Source organism: Tauraco erythrolophus, chromosome Z (genome assembly GCF_009769465.1).
Source record: "Tauraco erythrolophus isolate bTauEry1 chromosome Z, bTauEry1.pri, whole genome shotgun sequence".
NCBI lineage: Eukaryota > Metazoa > Chordata > Aves > Musophagiformes > Musophagidae > Tauraco > Tauraco erythrolophus.
The window spans coordinates 29,917,217-29,940,584 of record NC_141496.1 but is presented as its reverse complement, the minus strand read 5'-3'; the positions used below and the strand labels follow the sequence as shown (position 1 = coordinate 29,940,584).

Genomic DNA, 23,368 nt, shown 5'->3' with positions numbered 1-23,368 from the left:
TCTATAAAGAATTGCCCCAGCTCTTTGGGGCTGCATTAGCTCCTGCAGCTATTTTCTTCTTCAGGAGGGGCACAGGGGTGGTGGTGGCAGCAGCACTGGTTGTGTGTGTGCCTGCCTCTCTCGAAAAACCCAAAAAGTTACTTCTGTTGAGTGTTACTGAATATATATTATTGCTACTTCTGTACCCCACCCATGTGCTGAGCAGCATCTATTCTTTATGGCTAGTGTGTAACTGGTTTGTTAATAGAAAATCAATGAGTTTCACTGTAATGAAAGCTCACTGAAGAAAAAACAGCCCCTACAAAGAAAGAAAAAAGACACCATTAGGTAGATGAAGGCATACAGAGTATCCAAGCTTTTTCCATTAAACTGTTAATGACCAGTACTGTTTGAGCTGATGAGTAATCATTCTGAGTAAACTGCATGCAGACTTACTTGGCAAGTGTCATCTTTTAACTGTTCAACCACTCACTACTTCCATGTTGCAGTTCTGTACTTACTGTTCTTAACACCAAGACCTTACCTTGATTTGAAGGGGCACTGATCACTAAAGTCAAGCTTGACCCACTTCTCTCTCAATGAACAATATGGTTTTCAGGGACATCATGCAAAAACATGCTGCCACTGCCACAGAGAGCTCAACTCCTACAACTATCCTGTGTTATTCTGCCCATTACAAACACTGACATTCCCCTTATTTCTATTAAATTAAAGTATACGCTATCGAAATGATCTACCACAGCTGTTCTCACAAAGTGAATTAGTAACACCTTGGAGTTTACTACTAGAGTCTCACTTGTTTATAGAAATGAGAGTGGTTATTTACTGCACAGCCAGCCACATGTTGAGTCTGGCAGCTTAGCTCCAGTCCCCTCAAGACTCGGCATTAGGCTTGGCACCAAGTTTACTTTAGCCATTAACATCACCCTTCATTAAATAGCATTACAAAAATATTGACTGACATGCTCTTAACAGCTTAGCAGTAGTGTCACAAGCCTTTCATGCTATCTGATGATAGCACTGAAGTTCGCACTTTCCAAAGTGTTTCCTTTCACATGGCATTGCACCCACAAGGCAATGATGTGCTAATTTGCATTTTGGCCTGTAATTTTCAGGCATTCTTCAGATATTTCAGAACACCCTGCTTCACCCGTCTGGCTATACAGTGATCAAAAAGTTACTTTAACCTTTATGCACATTTGAATCTTCAGTCAATGAATATATTCAGCTAATTTAAGGGTAATATAGGAGCAAACCATCTCAACTAAGTTCACTACCTTTTGGGAGTGGGTGTTTGAGAGAAGGAGAGTTCAAGACCTCTACTAAGATTATGAAGAATACCTGTTAATGGTCTGACTAGACGGAGGAGAAAACTTTTTAACTAGGAATATCTGGCAGACAGCAATCACAGCTTTCATGGATACAAAGATTTAAGATTATCTCAAGTGCACACACATATACAGCTTCAGACTCAGACAAGAAGGTCCCAACAGAGTAACAAGCAAGCTCAGCTATCAGCCAAGATACTGCTAAACAATCTAGCCTTTCTTCACCCAGACAGTCTCTATACTTCAGAAAGTACTAGAAGCAGCACAATCACTTCAGAAACTGAACCCAATCCAAGCAGCACAAGAATTATTTCTGGGAAAAAAACAAAACCCAAGACAGTAGAATTGGAAAGACTGAAGTTGATGAAAGAGCAGCAAAAACTTTAAACTGGTGTGCATTGGAGAAAAATTAAGTTCAAGGTTTACTTCGTTATAGGAAATATTGTACCATACAGGTAACAATCTGCAGATAGTTCTAGAGATTAATCAAATTTAGTGGTTCTCAAGCTAAGTGAAAAAAAAAAAATCATGATGTTGAAAAACAGGGTAGTTGACAAGACCCACAAAATCCTATGTTCTACACAACACCTGTAAAATTCTCAGTAGGGAATACTGAGCCTAACTTTGGTGCTGTACCTCAAAGAAAGAGAAGGACTCAGTTTGGAAGAGAGCTGGGCAAGAGTTCCAAAAGATGTCCACATGAACAACTGAGGAACAGGGAGGTGTTCAGGCCAACATAGAAAGATAAGAAGTCTTAATAGCTGCAAAGGTGAAGCGAAGGAAAAATCTCCTCTCCAGACTGACTGTGAGACAACTCTACAAGGGAAAACTCCAGATTAGATTAGGACAGCAAGAAGAAATCCCTTTTAACAGCAGAGCAGGCTAAAATGATTCCACAACCCTAACTCATGATGAAACATGACATCTATTACAGATGACTTTAGTTCATATTAGAGGAAGAACTAGAATGAACGTTATGACTCTTCCTTCAGGAGGAACCTTCAGTTTATTTCTCCTCTGATACCTTTACTGGTCAGATGTCACTGAAGAACAAAAAGGAAAAGCCAGTATTCATTGTTAAAAGACCAATGAACTTGAAAAGCTAGACAATGCGCTTGGACTTGAGACAGCTACATCCTTCTGTATATTTCCCACTTTCGTCTGAGATTCAGGCCAAAATCCAAAATAAAGTTTATTACTGCAGAGTTCAGAAGACTACGCTTAGACTTAAATTTTTGCTCGGTTATCAGGGAGTATTTTTGCAAACACTTCAAATTCAGCTTCGAAGCGATATGTCAAATGTGACTACGCAAGAACTTAAGTTACATATTCTATGCCAACATACAAAAGTGACACAACAGCAACAAGAGCAGATCTAAGTTCCTGCACAAGCTTGAGCAACAATTTATAGTTTTCTATTTTCAAACTAGTACACAACGGTTTTGCAACACCCTTACGCATTACATCTCCACCACTCATCAGCAACTTGCCTACTCATTTAAGTCTGTTAAACAGGTAACAATTTTTTACAGCTTAACACAGATATCTAGATGGTGTCCTCCAGCCTCCTCTGATGCAAGCTGCATGGCTGCTGCAAGTCAGTGCCTCCCTACGCCACAGTGAGAGTGGAGCAACATGTGTTATCACAGAAACTGACAGGGAATTCTGTGCAATACGGAGTGTCAGCATCAAACAAGAAAAAATATAGACTTTGTTGATGTGCTGCAGAGCACCAGACAACCCAATGAGGCAACCCAGATCAATTTGATAAGGAACGGTAGCTGACACCAAGACTACTTAAGAAAATTGTCCCGACACTTAGGCCACAGATAGCAGAAGAAAAAGGAGGCCTTATTACTCTCCTACAGTCTTCACTCTGAACCTGAGAAATAAAAACAAAGTTAAATAATATTTGTGTACTCTCACAGGTCCTATGCTTTCCTTCACCTGCACCGTGGCTTTCACTTAGTCTTATTTGTGAATGGGGACGGAAGGGAAGTAGAGACAGAGGGACTGGTGTTAGGATGAAACACCAAAAAAAGGAACAGACTAGGGAGCCACATTTTTTCCTTTTCAGACCTCAGCAACCGCTACTAAGGAAGCAAATAATTTAAAAATCACACATTACTGAAACACCTAAACTCCAGGAGAAGAAGCAGCTGGAGAAATGGCAACAGACACTATTCCTATTGCTCCCTCCTGTATGATGTATCTGAAGTTACACTATTGGAATATTTTAGTTCTAAAATAATCAACAAGGTTGTATTTATAATTAGCGTTCGCTCAAAAACATAGAACAGATATCATTTGCTAGAAATTACTTGACAATGCCTAGCTCTCAGTAATATAGTAAACTGGTACCGAAAGAAGATTAGGCTTATAAAGGTCATAACATCAAAACAGGCTTCTGAAGACCACTTTGCACAGTGTTTCATCATGCACTTACACCTAGCCTACATAAACATCCAAACTGCTTATTTCAGTGGCTCCACAAAAATGTGCCAGAGAAGACAAAATATAAGTTTAATGTACAAAACTATTTACTGATGGCAGAAATGTATACTTCTCATTTAATTTCTATTTAAAAAGTTTGTTACATCAGTATGCTAAATGAAAACGTTTCATAGCATTTCTACTCTGCATACACTTTCCTTTTCATTCTGATTATCTTACTAATATTAATTTATGCAAATGCATAAATAATAATCTATGCAAACGCACAAAGCATGGGGAACAAACAAGAGGAGTTGACATGTGTGTGCACCTGCAGGAATATGATCTTATTGGCATCACGGAAACGTGGTGGGATGAATCCTATGACTGGAGTGTCAGAATAGAAGGGTGCAGGCTCTTTAGGAAGGACAGGCAGGGGAGATGAGAAGGAAGTGTTGCTCTCTGTCAAAGACAAGCTGGAGTGCATGGTGCTCCACCTGGGAATGGAGGAGGAGCCAACTGAGAGCTTACGGGCCAGGATTAAAGGGAGAGCAGGGACAGCTGACATGGTAGTGGGGGTCTGCTACAGGCTCCCTTACCAGGAAGACCAAGTGGTTGAGGCCCTCTACAGACAGATAGGAGCAGCCTCACGCTCACAAGCCCTGTTCTCATGGAAGACTTGAATCACTTTGATACTTGATGGTGGGACAACACGGCAGGGCACAGGCAATCCATGAGGTTCCTGGAATGCATGGATGATAACTTCCTTCTCCAAGTGGTAGAGGAACCAATGAGGAGAGGTGCTTTGCTGGACCTTGTTCTCAACAACGAGGAAGGGCTGGTGGGGAACATGATGCTCAAGGACAGCCTTGGCTGCAGTGACTATGAAATGGTGGAGTTCAAGATGCTTAAGGCAGCAAGGAGGGTGCTCAGCAAGCTCACTACCCTGGGTTTCAGGAGAGCAAACTTCGGCCTCTTCAGGGATCTGCTTGGTAGAGTACGATGGAATGAAGTCCTGGAGGGAAGAGGGGCACAAGAAAGCTGGCTAATATTCAAGGATTATCTCCTCCAAGCTCAGGAGCAGCGCATCCCAACAAAGAGGAAGTCAGGCTGGAACACCAGGAGGCCTGCATGGATGAACAAGATGCTCCTGGACAAACTCAAACACAAAAAGGAACCCTATAGAGGGTGGAAGCAAGGACAGGTAGCCTGGGAAGAAATCAGAGAAATTGTCTGAGCAACCAGGGATCAGGTTAGGAAAGCTAAAGCCCTGATAGAGTTAAATCTGAACAAGGACATCAAGGGCAACAAGGTAAACTTCTATAGATACGTCACTGATAAAAAGAGATCTATCGAAAACATGGGCCCTCTCCAAAAGGAAATGGGAGACCTGCTTACCTGAGATATGGAGAAGGCTGAGGTTCTCAATGAATTCTTTGCCTCAGTCTACATTGTCATGAGCTCCAGCCGCACGGCCCAAGTCACAGAAGGCAAAGGCAGGGACTGGGACAATGAAGAACCACCCACTGTAGATGATCAGGTTTGAGACCATCTAAAGAACCTGAAGGTGCACAAGTCCATGGGACCTGAGGAGATGCATCTTCAGGTCGTGAGGGAAACGGTGGACAAAGCTCATAAGCCATTATCCATCATATCTGAGAAGTCATGGCAGTCTGGTGAAGTTCCCATCAACTGGAAAAGGGAAAACATAGTCCCCATCTTTAAAAAGAGAAAAAAAGACGACCCAGGGAACTACAGGCCAGTCAGTCTCACCTCTGTGCCCTGCAAAATCATGGAGCAGATCCTCCTGGCAACTATGCTAAGGCACATAGAAAATAAGGAGGTGATTGGTGACAGCCAACATGGCTTCACTAAGGGCAAATCCTGCCTGACTAATTTGGTGGCCTTCTACAATGGGGTTACAGCAGTGGTAGATAAGGGAAGAGCAACAGATATCATCTACCTGGACTTGTGCAAAGCATTTGATACTGTCACACGCAACATTCTTGTCTCTAAACTGGAGACAAAAGGATTTGATGGATAGGCCACTCAGTGGATAAGGAATTGGCTGGTTTGTCACACTCAAAAGAGTTGCTGTCAACGGCTACATGTCCAAGTGGAGGCCAGTGATGAGTGGTGTTCCTCAAGTGTCAGTATTGGGGCTGGTGCTGTTTAACATCTTTGTTGGTGACATGGACAGTGGGATTAAGTGCACCCTCAGCAAGTTTGCTGATGATACCAAGCTGTGTGGTGTTGTGGACACAGTGAAGGGAAGGGATGCCATCCAGAGGGACGCTGACAGGCTGAAGAGGTGGGCCTGTGAGAACCTCATGAAGTTCAACAAGGCCAAGTGCAAGGTCCTGCACATGAGTCGGGGCAATCCCAAGCACAAGTACAGGGTGGGCGGAGAATGGATTGAGAGCAGCCCTGAGGAAAAGGACTTGGGAGTGCTGGTGGATGAGAAGCTCAACATGAGCCAGCAATGTGAGCTGGCAGCCCAGAAAGCCAACCGTATCCTGGGCTGCATCAAAAGAAGTGTGGCCAGCAGGTCGAGGGAGGTGATTCTGCCCCTCTACTCTGCTCTCGTGAGACCCCACCTGGAATACTGCATTCAGCTCTGGAGTCCCCAACATAAGAAGGACATGGAGCTGCTGGAGCGGGTCCAGAGGAGGGCCATGAAGATGATCCAAGGGCTGCAGCACCTCTGCTATGAAGACAGGCTGAGAGGGTTGGGGCTTTCCAGCCTGGAGAAGAGAAGGCTTCGAGGTGATCTTATAGCAGCTTTCCAGTACTTAAAGGGGGCCTACAGGAAAGCTGGAGAGGGACTTTTTACAAGGGCGTGTAGTGATAGGACAAGGGGCAATGGATTTAAACTGAAAGAGAGCAGATTTAGGTTAGATATAAGAAAGAAATTTTTTACAATGAGGGTGATGAGGCAGTGGAACAGGTTGCCCAGAGAAGTTATGGACGCCTCATCCCTGGAAGTGTTCAAGGCCAGGTTAGATGAGGCTTTGAGCAACCTGATCTATTGGAGGGTGTGGGGTTGGAACTAGATAATCTTTGAGGTCCCTTCCAACCCTAACCATTCTATGATTCTATGAATTTCAGTCTAGACATGCGACAGATTTGGAGTGATTTATTTGTATACCTTTACTGGCACTGTCAGTAAATTAGTTCAATCTCGGGGCAGGATTGAAGAAGTGTAGAAAAGGAGAAAGTTACCCTGTGTTCATAGAATGTTGCAGCTCTTCCCACTATTGCTGAAAGCCTGTGGACAGGTTAAACATATAGTACCCTTCTGTACTCTCCCTTTCCTGTTGATAACCTTAGTGCTCTTTTTCACGAAATTCAACTGTGATATTGGTTTCTGACTAGATTAACTAGTCAGATTTTTTTTTCCTCTGGCATCCACTTGTAATAAAACAGTAGTATGAGAAAGTTACATCCATTAGCATTTTTCAACATTTTCTTAGCACAGCTAACTAAAAATAACCTCATAGATCAATGTTCACATAGAGTATTCAAACAAAAGCTTGACTTAAGAAATTTCTCATTAACAATACTTTAAGGCAGCTACTAAGTTCCACTGGTAAAGCATTCTAATTATAGAACACATGGAACTGAGATACTCTGAGTTGTCATCCTGAAGCCAGAAGTGAAATTTAAGGTTTCCTCTGAGTTTGAAAAAAGTTACTCCTGTATAACTTCTTATACTTGAGTTTATGAGAGGAACAACACAAAGACAGAAGCCATGTTTAATTTTAAGAAATACTTCAATATAGTATTTCGATATTTTACCTGTTTACTCAGAAGCTGATTTCTATCAAAAATAGATTCAAACAATCTGACATTAACTCAACATTTTAGAAGTAGAACAACTAGAACAGTTTGAGTCGACTCTTTTAAGAGTGCTCTGTGGGTTATTTTGTTATATTTAAGATGCTCCTCAAGCGCACAACACTATGGTGCTCTGTTTTTAGCCACTGGGAGTTCTGCTTTTGTATGGTGTTGCATTCATGTTAGACTAGCAAAAGCCCACCTACCCTTTGTCTTCTCTTCAGACACCTACCTGGCTGCTTCTTCTGCTGCAAAATCACAATTACTGTTAATAGTGATATTTTTCAATGCCTAAAAGCACATTCAGTAACTCCTTTAGAATAGTACATTAACAGAAAACACAAAATGCAGATGACCTTAAGGGCAAAATCAATGACTTGACACTGTACATAAGGTAACTTAACTTTTTTTAGGTTATGTGGAAAAAAAGAACAATGTTTTATGTGGTTAACAAGCATTTTGTTAAAATTTCAAGCTGATAATGTTTTGGGGTTTTTTTCCCCACAGCAGTATTCTAAAGTGCCCTTATTAACCACAATAAAAACTAAGCTGCTTACAGTTTGCTCTGCAATTTCCTAAATTAATCTATGAACTACGATCCACATTCAGAAAACAATCATCTCCAAACTAAATGTCCCAATTCTAATTTACTTGTTTGGAAATATATCAGTGTTTAATAAAGGAATCGAATCAACTGTTTTAATACTTATGCCTAAATTTGACATTACTAGCCTGCTAAATCCAGCTTTTTAGTTTTTCACCTTCTTAACTAGATCTGTACTTAATGCAAAAAACTGGGATGTGAAGCGTCTTACTGAGTTTGACAACAGATAATTTAAAAACCAAGCTGTAATATATTAAGAATTTCACAAAATTAGAATTACAAGCAAAACTATCTTTGAACTTTTGAGGCTGCCATGCCCCGTCTCAAGCTAACTGGGGAAAAAAATTGCTGGAAAAGAGACATTTTATAAGTTTCACTCTTTCTGATATTTCTGTATAATTAAGTAGCTGACTTCTCTCCCAGTGTCTAATCAACAATAAAAACAATGAAGTAGTCGCTCCTTCAAGGTAGCCACTTGATGCCTTTCAGAGTCAGACTTTGAAATTCATGACTCCTGCTCCAGATAGAAATGCCTTTTATGTTATCACTTCAAAACGAAAAAGGGAACCTACATACTCCTTACATGCCAAATTTCTTGGATACCTAGATATCCCTCTGGAGAATTATCTTTTCCAGTTTTACACATCGAAGACAGGTATTGTAAGCAGTTCAGCAGGACTTAAACCAGTATTTCAGTTTAATAAATACAAGATTTTGAAAATCCAAGACTTAAAACACTGTCAATTTATTTTGCTGAAGAGTCAAATTCAATAATGAACACATGCAGACTCTGTGGAAAAAATTAAAACTAAGATGGAACAAAATGGGACAAACTTAAGCTGATGCAGTTTCTCATGCAACATTCATTTCTAAACAAATTCTCAGCAAGGTTTCAACTCAGGTATTAGAGTAACATTACAAGAAATCATTATCTGGATCTCAGGAGTTCCAGTTAACTTGCGCACAATAAGTTTAATTATCCAAATGGTTCTCACAGCAAATATCAATTCACTCCCCTCATCTGTATCTTTGGGAAGTAATGCAAGTTTGTAAGTTAACGTATCAACTCTGCCAGAGTAGAAGGTAAAGAAAGAAAACTTTGGATAAGTTTAATGTGTGTAAAGAAACATTTTCCGCTTCAGTGAAAAAGTAAATGTTGTTTATTCACACTACATAGCACACATTCATTTTATTTGTTAGAACTTAAATGCTTCTGGAGTCCAGGTACTCTACAGGTAAATCTAGACACCTTTCTCACAGCACAGAACTAACAACATTTAAGTCGATTTCTCTAACCTTAAGTTAGAGATTCCATGCTCCGTTTTCAAACCACGGGAGAAGACCTGGAGTCAGTTCTTCAATTTATCATTTAAGAAGAGAGCAACTTTTCAAAAGCAACTGTACCTTAGTGCTCATGCATCATCAATGTTTTTACTCCAGAAAACGTGGAAAGCTAGTCTGATAAAGCTGTGGAAAGCTAGTCTTGAGTTCTTCAGCACTACACATTGCCATTAGATTCATTTAAGAAAAGGCCATCAGCCATCCTAGACATGACAATCTCTTAGGGTAGGAGAATAGAGAAGCTTCCTAATGATACACACCCTTACAACCGGTTATTTCACAGGTAAATATCTGATCAGTACATTTAATGAAATATTTAAGTAGAAGAAAGGACTCCTGGTTAAACATTAACTACTTGCTCATTTGCCTCACTGATGGTCTTACTGCCGTTTTAGACTTTTCCCTCCTCCAGTCCAGCCAGATTAATAGCCGGTTTAGAAGCTGTACTTGAAACATCTCATCTAGTAAGCATTCAAGAACCTCAATGCAAGAAAACGCTGATGCAATGATTGAGAAAAGCAGCAAATTCTAACAGTTTTTATGTTTGAACATTAGATGTTTTACATTTCTCAGCTACCAGCTACTCATCAGTGGTGCTAAGCAGAAAGTTTTTCTAAGTCTGCTCATGTTCATATTGAAATTTAATATAAAATTCCTTTTAAATCAGTGTTTTGTCTGTTCAGAGCACAATGAAACAGTCACAAAGTTTCAGTCCATCTTTCATACTCTAAGGATAAACAACCTTGTGACATGCTACAGTAAATCTCACAAACACACTTTTGTTAGCAAACAGCTTAAGCAGCCTACCAGAACTACCTACCCACTCAGTAAGCAACAAAGAGCTTCAAAAACAAACAAAAAAAGTACTTTATATAGAAGTAGATGAAAGTTAAAATGACTGCTTAGTAAAGGAAATAATTTCCTTTCTGAATTTTATTCAAGTTATTATGCATCAGCATCAGTGCAAGAACTTCCTTCTCAAATGAAAACAATTTTCATCTGGTAAGAACAGCCTGCCAAGGAATTTGAGTTCTGGTAGCCTGACCAGGAAAGTTTCTTCAGAAAATTTCAGAGTAAGTAGACAATCTGAACTTTTCAGTGAAATAGGGTATTTTGCCTCATAAAAGCCCATCTTCTCCTACTCCCAATCAAGTGTTTAGATATAAAATTTCCACAAGAGCTGAAGAAAATTAAAGGATGGGGGAAGTTACTTAAAACTAAGGATCACCGAAGTATTGTTCATACAAATTCAAATGAAAAATGGGATTAACTTCCAGACTCCAAGAAAATCTATTTTTCAGATTCTATCAATATTATTAAGAAGCAGTACATTTTTCCTACAAAGTTTTGTATAAGTTATAGGATATAGCACTAACCCCTCAATTTGGAAAATATAAACCCAAGACATCGGGAGACACATTTTTAAAGAAATAGTAGTGATAATCAGACTGAAAACTCTATTTGGACATTTCTATTTTATGGTTAATTATATCAAGCACCTACTTATGTGCATAAAGCACTTTTCCAAGGCTTCTGGTGATGAGATTCCTATGTATTTTAGTAGGAAGAGTTAACAGGAACAGATGCACCTCCACACCTACAACATTAATCACATGAATCTGCTACTGTATTATGAAGACAACAGAATGTCGCACTGGAAAAAAATGCTAGTAACTCAGGATTTTCTGAGATAATTAGATACTTCTAACTTGAGTCCAAGCTGTTGTTACAAAAGCATTACCTTTTGCTCGTTTTCCTTGTCTTGATCATGGTATTTAGTTACATACTAAAATTGCTCTAACACATTAAATAGTCTGATGGTTTATTTAGAAGTGAGGTGCCACAGTATTTCCCTTTTCATTTAAGAATGAAAACAACTGCTATTTGTCTTGAATACTGTAAACATTATAGAGTCAAAATGAATATGCAAGAAACTGAAAAATGTCAAATAGCCATAAACTAAAAGCCACACATACTGAAAAAGCCATCAGATTCAGAACAGCTGAATCTGGTGTTACTGCATTAAGACAGCAAGATGCAAACTGAACTGTTCATTGTCAGTTCAGCATATACAGAAACAATTTTCCACTTCCTACTTGTAGATATATTTTTATTCAGTTATATATTATACCAGAACACAACTCACTCTTTCATCAATGAGCAGAAAGATAACTTTAATAAAATATTAAAAAAAACCCAAATAATTAAAAAAGCACTCATTACTCCTATCCCAATACTAACTGTAAAAAAATTGGCTAGTGGAATTATCCAAGAAACCTCTCATTCCATTCCTTTAAATGTGAAGACTGATCTAGTACAATTTATTATCCTTTTATTTTCAAAGAACCACCAAATTCTTGCAAAGCATGGAAATTGAAACTATTCGAACCAAAATCAATATTAGATGAAGCCTTTTTTTTTTTTTTTAACATGGAAAAAAACTGCATAATAAATAGGGCTTCTTCACAAAGGGACGTCACTTTTGGAATGCTAGAACTCATGCTTCTCATTCAATGATCTGAAAAAGAGGCTGAATAAGATGACTTAAGTTCACCAGTAATACCAGACAGAAAACACATAAAACAACAAATTCTAAACTGTTACCACTCAATACTTCCATATTATAAATAGGCAGTTCCATGAAATTGTCAGTTCAGAACTCAGCAACAGTTAAGGATAGCTTTACAAGAGGAAAAAGAACAGCATGAAAGAGACTTCCCTTTGAGGTTGTGCAGAACAGAGTTTAAGACAGGATTTGGGTTTTTTCCTCATTCATTCCTGCACAGTAGCTTGCAATGACCCAGCCCGCGTTTCTGCTTACCCAGACTTCAGGCTAAGTTCTGCATTTCACCAGCTAAATCATTCACCAAATCTAGTCTCAATTTTAGCCTAGGGTTATAGAGTTCCATGTCCCCACAATCCCATACCTGAAGATCCCCATGCCTGTAAAACACTTTTGAAATGCCAGCTCTATGGATATGTAATCCAGCAACTTGTTTAGTGTATCCTCTTGAGATACTTCGCTCAGATATTCCAGTAGTAACAAATTGCAGTATTTTTGTCTGAAGAACACTCCATGGTTAACTTTGTAGTTTTTTCTCACTAGGCTACAGAAAAGAATCCTGGTTTTGCAACTTAATTTTATATGTTTTAATGTTACCTCTGCATCAAAGTGAAAGTAAAATGTGTAGCTATAAATGGTCCAATAATCTAATTGAGATGATGGGGCTATTTTTAGAGAACCATTATCAAAAGGCAGCACTTTACATTTAAGAGCATGTACTGCCTAATGTAAGGATTGTCCAATATAAGGTGAAACTTCCTAATTGCATATAGTACTTGTATTAGCAACACTTCAAGAAGCTCAAGGTAAAAATACATACCTTCTTAGATATCTATTTTAATATGTATTCCTGTAACACCTGTGTAACTCAGACACAGAATTTGCATTGTGCTAGGTATTGTAGTTAAACTCAACACCTTGGGGCAGTGCATATCTTGTATCTGAAAACATAACGGATGCTTCGTGTGCCAAGTACTTTAAAAATGCCTGACCTTCAAGCCCTTCAAGTAAAAATTAAAATAACAGAGTTCATTGGAAGACATAAGGAATAGATCAGAATGCTGAACCAAAATGCAGATGAACAGAAGGGCCTTAAAAGAGAATTAGACAAAAGTCAGCAATCAGATATAGTGAAAGCAACCAAATGATGAAAGAGAGGAGTCTAAAACCAGAACGATAACCTAGGACAATCGACTGAGACTAACAAGTTTAACATCTGGGACAGATAAGAAGCAATTCAATCAGTGAGAGAGGATGGACAAAACCATTAAAAAAGTCACTTGAATAATGAAAGCTTTTTCTTTTTCAAGCTAGAGAGCTCAGGAAAGGTTCACAGTTGTTAGCTCTCAATTCTCTAAACTTATCTATAAAGAAGAAGCAAATAAATTCCTCTGAAACATATTTAACATACAGCTTCAATCTTGCAGCTTTTACCTGTCATAAATACCTTGAGTACTTTAATGACTGTACAGGCAAGCTTAAAACTCTCTGCAAGCACCGTCGGATCTAATGAGGGAGTGAGAAAGGAAATAAGGAAAAAAATAACATACCTTGTGTTGTTCTATTGCATCTACCCACTGTTGTCTGTGGTCTGGGTCCTGAGCTCGGAGGTACCAAACACTGTCGTTTACGCTAATATCAAATCTGCATTCGTCAAAGTCATGGGGCTGTGACAGAAGAGAGTGTAAGAGTAGCTAAAATTAGCAACATGATCAACAATACTTGACAGAATATTTTGACACTCTAAAACATTGTAATTAGAAAACCTGGTCTATATTGTCTTGAATTCATCCTAGATTCCAAATTCTGATTTATGCAGCTGTCTGAAATGATGAACATACTTTTTTATAACAAAAAATGCCAGTCTTCTGAAATAGAAAAGCCTACTTAATACTTTCTTATTAAATAAAATTGTCACAAAGAAGTTCCACACAAACATCAACCAAAACTTCATATTTTGAGAACACATCCTTTAGTAAAATAACTACTGGACACAACCAGGAAAATGCACTTATATATATATATATATATATATTTTATTTCAAAGCAGAAAAAAAAATAAGGTTATTGCTATTAGTATTGATTTTAGACAGAAGGAATACATACATAGTAGCAAAAAGCACTGAGATAGAACCATAAAAGCAGACTATAGGCAAAATGACAAGGAGGAGCAGGAACTCAAGAAAGCTGTGGCACCCTCTGCCTCAACTGTTTTCACCATGTAAGACAGGATTGCCAGATAATTGGGTGCAACATGCAATCCTTTCCAGTATCACCACTCAAATGCATCTAACTTTCAGTTCACATACCTCGAATACTAAAAAGCTTCTACTAGTATTACAATGAAGCTGGTAAGGAAAGTACAGGGGAAAAAAAGTAATCATCTCATCTATCCTGTGACCTGACACTGTCAGTTCAAAGCTACTCCTTCGCAAACTTCCAACTGAGCACAACACTCCCCACCACCCACTCTCTAAATATTCTTAAAGAAATCTAACAGGTATAACTGAATATCTTTCTGAATTTGAATACAAAGTAAAGTTATACATGCAAATAACCATATAAAGCTAACAGGCTCTAAGGTTAAGGCAAATTATGTGATCTAAATGATAGAATCATAGAGTATCAGGTTGGAAAGGACCTCACGGATCATTTGGTTCAACTTTTCTCGGCAAGAGCACAGTCTAGACAAGTTGGCCCAGCACCCTGTCCAGCCAAATCTTAAAAGTGTCCAATGCTGAAGAATCCACTGCTTCACTGGGGAGATTATTCCAATGGCTGATGGTTCTCATTGTGATCAGACACAAGAGGAAAAATTTTCACAGTCTCCCCAGGAGTAACCTGTACCTATTACCCTTCGTCTTTTCTATGTGACTCCTTGTAAAAATGGAGTCTCCATCTTCTTTGTAGCCACCCTTTAAATAATGCAATATGGTGATAAGGACCACAAATATTGATTTCAGACGTTAAAGTCAAGTCTACACGTTAGTAATATCAGGTGCATGGGGGCTGCAGTCAGTTTGTCGCACGTTGTCTCTGGAGCTCCTTTCTCCTCACACTCTTCCCCTGCTCCAATGCAGGGACCGTCCCATGGGAAACAGACCTCCATGAACTTGTCCAACATTGGTTATTCCCACAGGCTGCAGTTCTTCACTAACTGCTCCAGCATGGGTTCCTTCCACATCGTGCAGCCCTCCAGGAACAGACTGCTTCAGCATGGGTCCCCTAAGGGTCACAAGTCCTGTTGCAAACCTGCTCCAGTATGAACTCCTGTCTCCAAGAGGCCACAGGTCCTCCCAGGAGCCAGCTTCAGCACAGGCTCTCCACAGGGCCACAGCGCCACAGCCTCCTTCAGGCACATTCACCTGCTCTAGGATGGGTTCCTCCATGGGCTACAGGGGAACAACCTGCCTCAGTATGGTCTTCAGCACAAGCTGCAGGGAAATCTCTGCTCTGGTGCCTGGAACACCTCCTCCCCCTCCTTCTTCACTGATGTTGGTGTCTGCAGAGTTGTTTCTCTCATACATTCTCAATCGTCTCTCCCAGTTGCTCTTATGCAGCAGTTTTTACCCTTTCTTAAACATGTTATCTCAGACGTGCTACCATCATCACTGATTAGCTCAGCTTTGGCCACCAGCAGGTCTGTCTTGGAGCCAGATAGAACTGTCTCTGTCATATACAGGTGCAGCTTCTGGCACTTTCCCACAGAAGTCACCTCTAGTCACTGCCTTCCCCACCCCCAGCCCACGTAAACCAAATACAACAATACATCTCTTCCAGTCAAGGCCCCTCTTCTTCAAACTGCATTTGCTACATTATTATTACTATATATGAGAAAGATGATTATCTGCTTTAGGATAGCAAACCTGTCACATCAATGTGTCAGGCTGATATGCCTTTTCCCAGCCACCTGTCTGCCAGGCCCTCCTTTAGCCATGTGGTGGAGGACAGGCATCTACAACAATGGAAGATTCTTCCAAAAAAAATAACCCAAAAAGCAAGTGTACAAGAGTTTGCTTGATCTCTCTCTCTCTGAAGCCTTTTGGCAGGAGTTAAAAGCAGTTACATGCTTCACAGTTAGAAAAACTTGTCAAAATTCACCTTAAAAGTCTGCAGTACTACTGATTCCACACTTCCATATACAGTTTACTCCAGTGCACAATCATCCTTGCTTTTTCTCCCTGCTCCATCTCTAACCTAAACATCTTCTAATGTGATTTAAGATCATCACCTCTCTGCCCTTTTCAAAGGCAGGTTTATGTATTCCCTTTCTTTACATAGTACTTCTAATATATTTGAAAATCTGTATCTTGTTGCTAAGACAGGGAAGGTTAAGGTCTAGCTAAAACCGTTGAACACTTACCTGGGCCGTTCACTGCATGGCCACTTCTGCATTACCTATAGTTAAGAGACTAGGCCATCTAAAAATCAGGTCTAGGGTCATGCTGAACTCACCGTGCAGTTCCATGTTACAAAAAAGCCAGCTGATGGGGTGGTCCTGTTAGACAAGTTGCTTAAAGATAAGAAATATTTACCTACAAGGCTAAACACTGCTTCAAAAGGAAGTTTAGCAGGTGATAAATGATTTGCTCTTGACAGATGCATGTTACATGTTACCTATTTACCATCTTATAGTACTTATTAACTGCTTATTTTCCTATTTTTTGCCAACTGAAATCAGATCCATTATTTCCCTTCCTTTTCCTCTGCCTTTTTTTTTTTAAAGACAGGCTTCACTGAAAGAACCCTGAATTAACTGAACATGAAAGGCAAGTTCTCCAATACGCATTTTACCAAGAGCAAATAAAACACCTGAATCACATGTTCTTTTCTTAATACAGAACAAATCAAGTTGTTGTCCATTAACCCTTTTGTCAATCAGGAATGAGTTCACATTTCATCTTCACTAATAACAGACTCCAGTACATAACTTCTTGGCATCATCTGTTACATTCTCCTCCCCACTGAGCTATGAACAAACTTCGTTGGTTTCCCTCTTGCTATAAGTGCTTTTATTGTTTTCTGTAGCTGCATCTAGCAGAGACCACAAAGCATTATTCACCACTTCTCAGGTCTGTCCTTTATTCTTCTAACATCCTCCTCACACTAGTTTAAGCCTCTTCTTACACTTGCTGAAAGTTTTTCTATTTCTCTTTCCTTCACTTTCTTCCTATAGATCTCAGCTCATTTCACTTAGATGTCCTTTTTTCTGAGGTTCACTGTTTCTAGCTAGTGCTCACTTTCTTCTTGCACTCAGAAATGATTATAAAATGGTACAGTTCTTAGCCAGCTGCCTGACAAGATGTTGGAGGATAAATAGGGATTTTCATCTAACAAGCTAGGGACCTGTGCTGAGGCCAGCAAATGTCCTGCTGCCCTTTCACAACCAACATAAGGTGAGAAAGAGGAATGTTTTAGTCACGCAGGGAAGCAGGAAACAAGTAGTTCTCTATCTACCCTCAGGACTCAAAGCAGGTTGGAGAACTTCAGCTGCCTAATACCCTCACCCTGCAGCAGCCTCAAGTAGCATACATACATAAATTTAGAGGGCACTGGAGAAAAAAAGAACTAGATTGACACGACACTGTGAATGGGGGCACCTGAAAACCTTTATAGCCTTTTCAAAAGTGAGTTGGGCAGACTTTAAGAGCCTGTGGCACAGGCAGCCTTTGTGCGTGTCAAGGACTCTTTCCAGAGCCAGCATTAAAAAATAAAAAAGCCAACAGCTAAATCATAATTCCCTGCAAGAATATGGTGCAAGAAATAGGCCTCCAGCACACCCAAACACCCTTTTGTACGCCTCCTAAGCTTTCATCCAAGGCACCTGCAAAGAATCTTGCCAAAATAAAGGCAATTGCAAGTATTCAAATGTCCCAGATCTGTCTGTATAAAACCAACCAATATCAGTTCAAACTCTAAACAAGCAAGAACAGTTTACATGAAGAAACATTTACTTGGCTACAGTTACTGAGGAAGTCCATAGCCAGCTCAGGTCTCATGAGTCATAGCTGACTGTATTGCCACAAACTCCTTCCTGCTATACAGCTCTCAAGCCTGAGGTATTCATGAAACAAACTTCAGAGCACTATCTGCTTGAAAAATACTGGTTCAAGTGCTCAAGGCAAATCACACAGGGAAGAGTAAGTGTTTTTATGTACTTCATAACCTTCAAGAGTACTCCATGGGGAGGGGAGTGGGATACTTGAACAAAGAAACTTTTGCTTGCTCTCTCACTGCTCTAAATGGTATTTCTTCTTTTCGCTACAGAGGAAAGCTGAAGCAGTTCACAGCAGATCCAACTCAAGCCTGCACATCACAACTATTAAAGCGTGCTCATGCTATTTCCATTGCAGAAATAAAACTTATCTATGGTTAGCTTATTTTCAAATTTCGAAGGTTTTTCATACTAAGAAAATACCAAGCAAGGCACTAGGACACAAGAGAAACAACAGAGGTCTACAGAAAATGAGAACCACCATTCTTTAGCACTCTCTGACACGAATGTCACCAGTATAAATGCAGCAGAGGCTGCTACACAGCCTAGCACCATCGCAGTTATTAACAAAACAATACCACATACTGCTATGAAGACAACTGCAGTTTACAAATACACCAGAGTTATACACTATAATAACACATATTAACTGAAGACAAGTATTATACTTACCTAATTCAGCAGTACAAACCTATTTATCCCTGAGGCTTTGACAGAGCAGTTTCTTATTGGTTTTTGTGATGCCAATAAGTAATTGTTTTCATATAAGATTAAGAAAAATTTAGTATAGCTGCACATGGATTTTGCCCGCAGTTAAATGTGAAAACCTGTTCAGCTGTTAAATAGCATTCTTGAATTTCTAAATTCCAGTAATACGTAAGCCAGATTTCAAAAACCTCTAATGTTCTTATTCATTCTGCTGGAATACATGATTTACTTTTCTGTGGACTGAGTTATCATAGCCGTAAAAATCTTGTAAGAGCACTATATTCATAAGAGAGTACTTCTACAATGAAGGCAAATATTAAGTACTATCTGTTTTATTCCATCTAATAAAACTACCACAAAATTGTAAGAAATTATTGCTTTAGAAAAGGCATTTTGTGAAGCGATGCATTTTGGTTTACTTAAATAGGCTTTAAAAAAAATCCTCTTAAGGGAAAAAGCTCGAATGATCTGAATTCCTCTGATGATCAGTTAGCTTTCAATGATTAGCAAAGACTTTAGTCGTGGCTTTAAGCTAAAACAAGAAACCTGATGTTTCACTCTCCTTTTCTCTTAGTGCAGCTCAAAGCAAATTAACAACAGAACTTATTCTTTTTTCCAGGTAGGCTTGAGGATGGTGTCAATGAAAAGGTACTTAAATGAAAATTGAGAAAATGAATTAAAATTTTTGTAATCAAACTGAAAAGATTTTCTTGAAAAGAAGGCCTAAACTCACATGCCTTGTATCAGAATTCATCTAAAGCTATAAAAAACGCTAATTATCAGCTTTTAAAAAACAAAAAATGCCTTACATAAGTAAAACTGGCTTAACATAAGCTTGTTCTCCCCATATAAATGTAAAGTGCTCTGCATATATTCCACTGATGCAAATGCTGTCACCCACGCTTGCAGATTTTTTTTTTTTTTTTTGCAAGTAGCATGTGTATAGGGACAAACTACCCCAAGATCACTTCTTGTCCATGGAGAATATGAGTTGGTGCATTTTGTCTTTTGCTTCATCTGATGGGACAGAACCAGAATAAGACTTTGCAACTCTGCTATCTACCTGCAAGCATCTTCACATTCACAAGCCTGAAAAATCCTTTAAAGGCAGCAGCCTCCACCAATTCCAACTTAAATACCTCTTATAAAAGTGGACATGAAAAGCTGTACCCCGAAAAATGAGATGCAAGCCAGGCTATCATAACCAGTGTTTGCCAACTCAGAGCTGAATACACAATCGTTTCACACATGAACAGTGTCACTTCCCTACAATGCAAGGTACAATTTGTCCAGGGGTTTGCAGATTAGTTTTTCCATCATCCCCATGGAATTCAGGAAAAAGTGTCCCTTCTGCAGCATTCTGCAACTTCCTGAAATCCTCCAGTTACACAGTACCTGAACAAACTATCACTTCCTCCATAAAGAAGGAGTCCAGAGCAGTTACTCCACAACAAGATCTGCAGATCTGCCTATATGTTCTCTTAGGTCATTCCAAAGGTTCTGGACCTGGATGTATTCACTTGAACGCCAAAAATCCCTCTATCCTCTCAGTTTCCAACAGCAAATCTAGAAGATCAGTCCAGGAGCAGCTGCGTGGTGCCTAGTTGCTGCCTGGGGCTAAACCACAACATATGTATAGGACAAGAAAGGATAGAAGGGAACAAGCAATTATCAGAATACACTAAATTGCATCTATAACATGGTATTACTTTTGAAACAGACAGAAGTTTGAAAGAGGATTGTGTTCGCACATAAGCAAGGGAACCTCCTCACAGCAGGAGGAAGCAAACTAGACAAAAGAAGAGGTGCATACTTGATAATTTAGGAAGCAATGGACAAAACCCACTACCACATGTTAAACAGAGACAAGACGTAATATCTCTTATGATGAGCTACAGAAATATGATGTTGAGGAGCTTAAAAAAGTAGCTTATCTGATGCAACAGAAAAAGAGGAAGACAGTGAAAACAATGTAAAGTAACAGGTAACAAGATCAAAATAAATATCTTTGCCATTTTCAGTAAGCAGCATGTACCAAAATAAGAAAAACACTGCAGTTAGAGAAGTGAGGCTAAGACCAAAGTGTGTATTTTGGCTGTGGGAGCGAATAAAAAAAAGACCTTATCTGATAACAGGAAGGAAAAGTTGTATGAACAGTTTCTGTATGTACTTGTGTTGACGTGCTAACAAAAACCAAAAGACAAAAAGTTTACTTCGAGATTTGTGCTGTACGATTGAAGGAACTAATTTCAAAAGTACACATGAAAACTGCATTTCAGCTCCAATGTAAAACCAGTCTGGAACTGGCAAAGGCCGTGATTATTCAGCTAGGGAAAAAAAGAAAAAGTCAGTGGAAAACATCAGCCAAGTTTCAAAAAGTGCACATCTTAAAATAATTTTTCTAAAGCATTTAATTCATCACAGATCCAGACTGAAGAGGAATTATGTCCCCTCTCTACAAAATTTAAAATGGCTGAAAACATGCTGACTTATGAAAAACCATTGAACAGAAAAGATGGTGAAATGAATTACCATGGTGAATAGTACATAAAATCATCAATGGAAAAACCCTCTCCATCAGCTGAATCCAAATATGTGTTTTTCTAATGAATACTATGCTTGGTAAGAATTTTACCAGACAAGATAGGTCTAAAAACATGGTCTTTTGTACCCTATTAAATACTAAGGAGAAGTATTCAGTCAAGTTAACATATTTCTGTCTGGAATCACTGCTCATTTTTCAGAATACAGCCTGAACACTGCTCTTCCAAATGGTCTACTCCTCCTTGTATCCTTCCTTGACATTATTTCTTCTGAATGAGCAGCATCACTGTATTTTCTTTTAGAGATTTCTTCCTTCCCCAAAGTTTGAGTACACACAGCAAAATCCTCCCTCTGCTTCGGAACAATCCTTGTCCCTTCTCATTCTTTCAAACAAGTACGTTAATCACAAGGTATGTCTATAATGACTCTCTAGATTACTGTGGTGACTTGACCCTGGCCAGCTGCCAGACCACCACCCAGTCATGCTATCACACCCTCTCCTCAGCTACATAGAGGAGAAAATAAGATTAAAAGCTCATGGGTCAAGATAAACATAGGGAGATCACTTACCAACCACCATCATGGGCAAAACAGACTCAACTTGCTGAAAATTCATTGAATTTATTGCCAATTACAGTTGGATGGTGAGAAACAAAGACAGAAGTAAAAAGCACAGGCAGGAGAGGATGGGAAATGAGGGCTGCAGTCATTTCATAATGCTTTAACTCTACTGCTCCTTCCTCACACTCTTCCCCTGCCCCAGCATGGATCTTCTCTACAGCTGCAGCCCTTCAGGATAAACCTGTGTGCTGGTTTTGCCTGGGATAGAGTTAATTTTCTTCACAGTAGCTACTACGGGCTATTTTTTGGATTTGCACTGAAAACAGTGTTGACAATGCAGAGTTTTCATTTTTGCTGAGCAGTGCTTACACTGTCAAGGCCTTTTTTGCTTCTCACCTCAGCCCACCAGGGAGGAGATTGAGGTGGAACAGCTGACCCCAACTGACCAAAGGGATATTCCATACCATACGACACAAAAATCAAGGGGATGAAGGAAGGGGGAGACCTTCAGAGTGATGGCATTTTGTCTTCCCAAATAATCATTACTCATGAGAGTTGATCATCACTTGAGTGTTGTAGAACACTGGAACAGGTTTCCCAGAAAGGTGGTGGATGCTCCATCCCTGGAGATGTTCAAGGCCAGGTTGGACGAGGCCCTGATCTAGTTGGAGATATCCCTGTTCCTTGCAGGGGGGTTGGACTAGATGACCTTTGAAGGTCCCTTCCAGCCCTAACCATTCTATGATTCTATGATTCTATGATGGAGCCCTGCTTTCCTGAAGATGGCTGAACACCTGCCTGCCTGTGGGAGGTGGTGAATGAATTCCTTGTTTTGCTTTGCTTGTGTGTGTGGCTTTTGCTTTATCTATTAAACCGTCTTTACCTCAACCCATGAGTTGTCTCATTTTAACTCTTCCAATTCTCTCCCCTATCCCAGACGGGGGGAGTGAGCAAGCAGCTGTATGAGGCTTAGTTACCAGCTGGGGTTAAACCATAAAAACTTTCTCCAGCACGGGCTCTCCACAGGCTGCAGTATCCTTCAGGGCATATCCAGCTGCTATGATAGGGTCTTCCACAGGCTGCAGTGTGGGTGTCTGGTCTGGTGCGGTCCTCTCCACAGGCTGCAGGGAAATGCTTGCTGCACAGTGCTCTCCTCCATGGGTTGCGGAGGATCTCTGCTTGGCACCTGGAGCACCTCCTCACCCCTCCTGCTCTCACCCCAATGCAAGCAGGGCTGTTTCTTGTACTTCTTCCTCACTTCTCTCTCACATGCTGCTGAGCAGCATTTTTGCCCTTCAGCAATGTTTATCTCACAGCGCCACCACGGCTGCTGAGGGGCTCAACTGTGCCTTGCAGTGGGTCTGCTGGAGACAGCTGTAACTGGCCACGATCAGCAGGAAACAGCCCAGTCTCTCCTCAAAGAGCCTCTCCAGCAGCCCCCACCCTTCCCATAT

The 23,368-nt window shown here is 39.9% G+C and overlaps 1 protein-coding gene across 2 annotated transcripts in view; it reads right to left on the bottom strand.

The window, feature by feature from the left end:
• Positions 1-23,368, bottom strand: part of CERT1 (ceramide transporter 1) — an 83,929-nt gene that overhangs the window by 45,016 nt on the left and 15,545 nt on the right. For both annotated transcript variants that reach the window (XM_086629201.1, XM_086629202.1), the window contains exon 3: positions 13,657-13,773. In XM_086629201.1, coding sequence (XP_086485327.1) covers positions 13,657-13,773 — 117 coding nt within the window. The remainder of the gene's footprint in view (positions 1-13,656; positions 13,774-23,368) is intronic.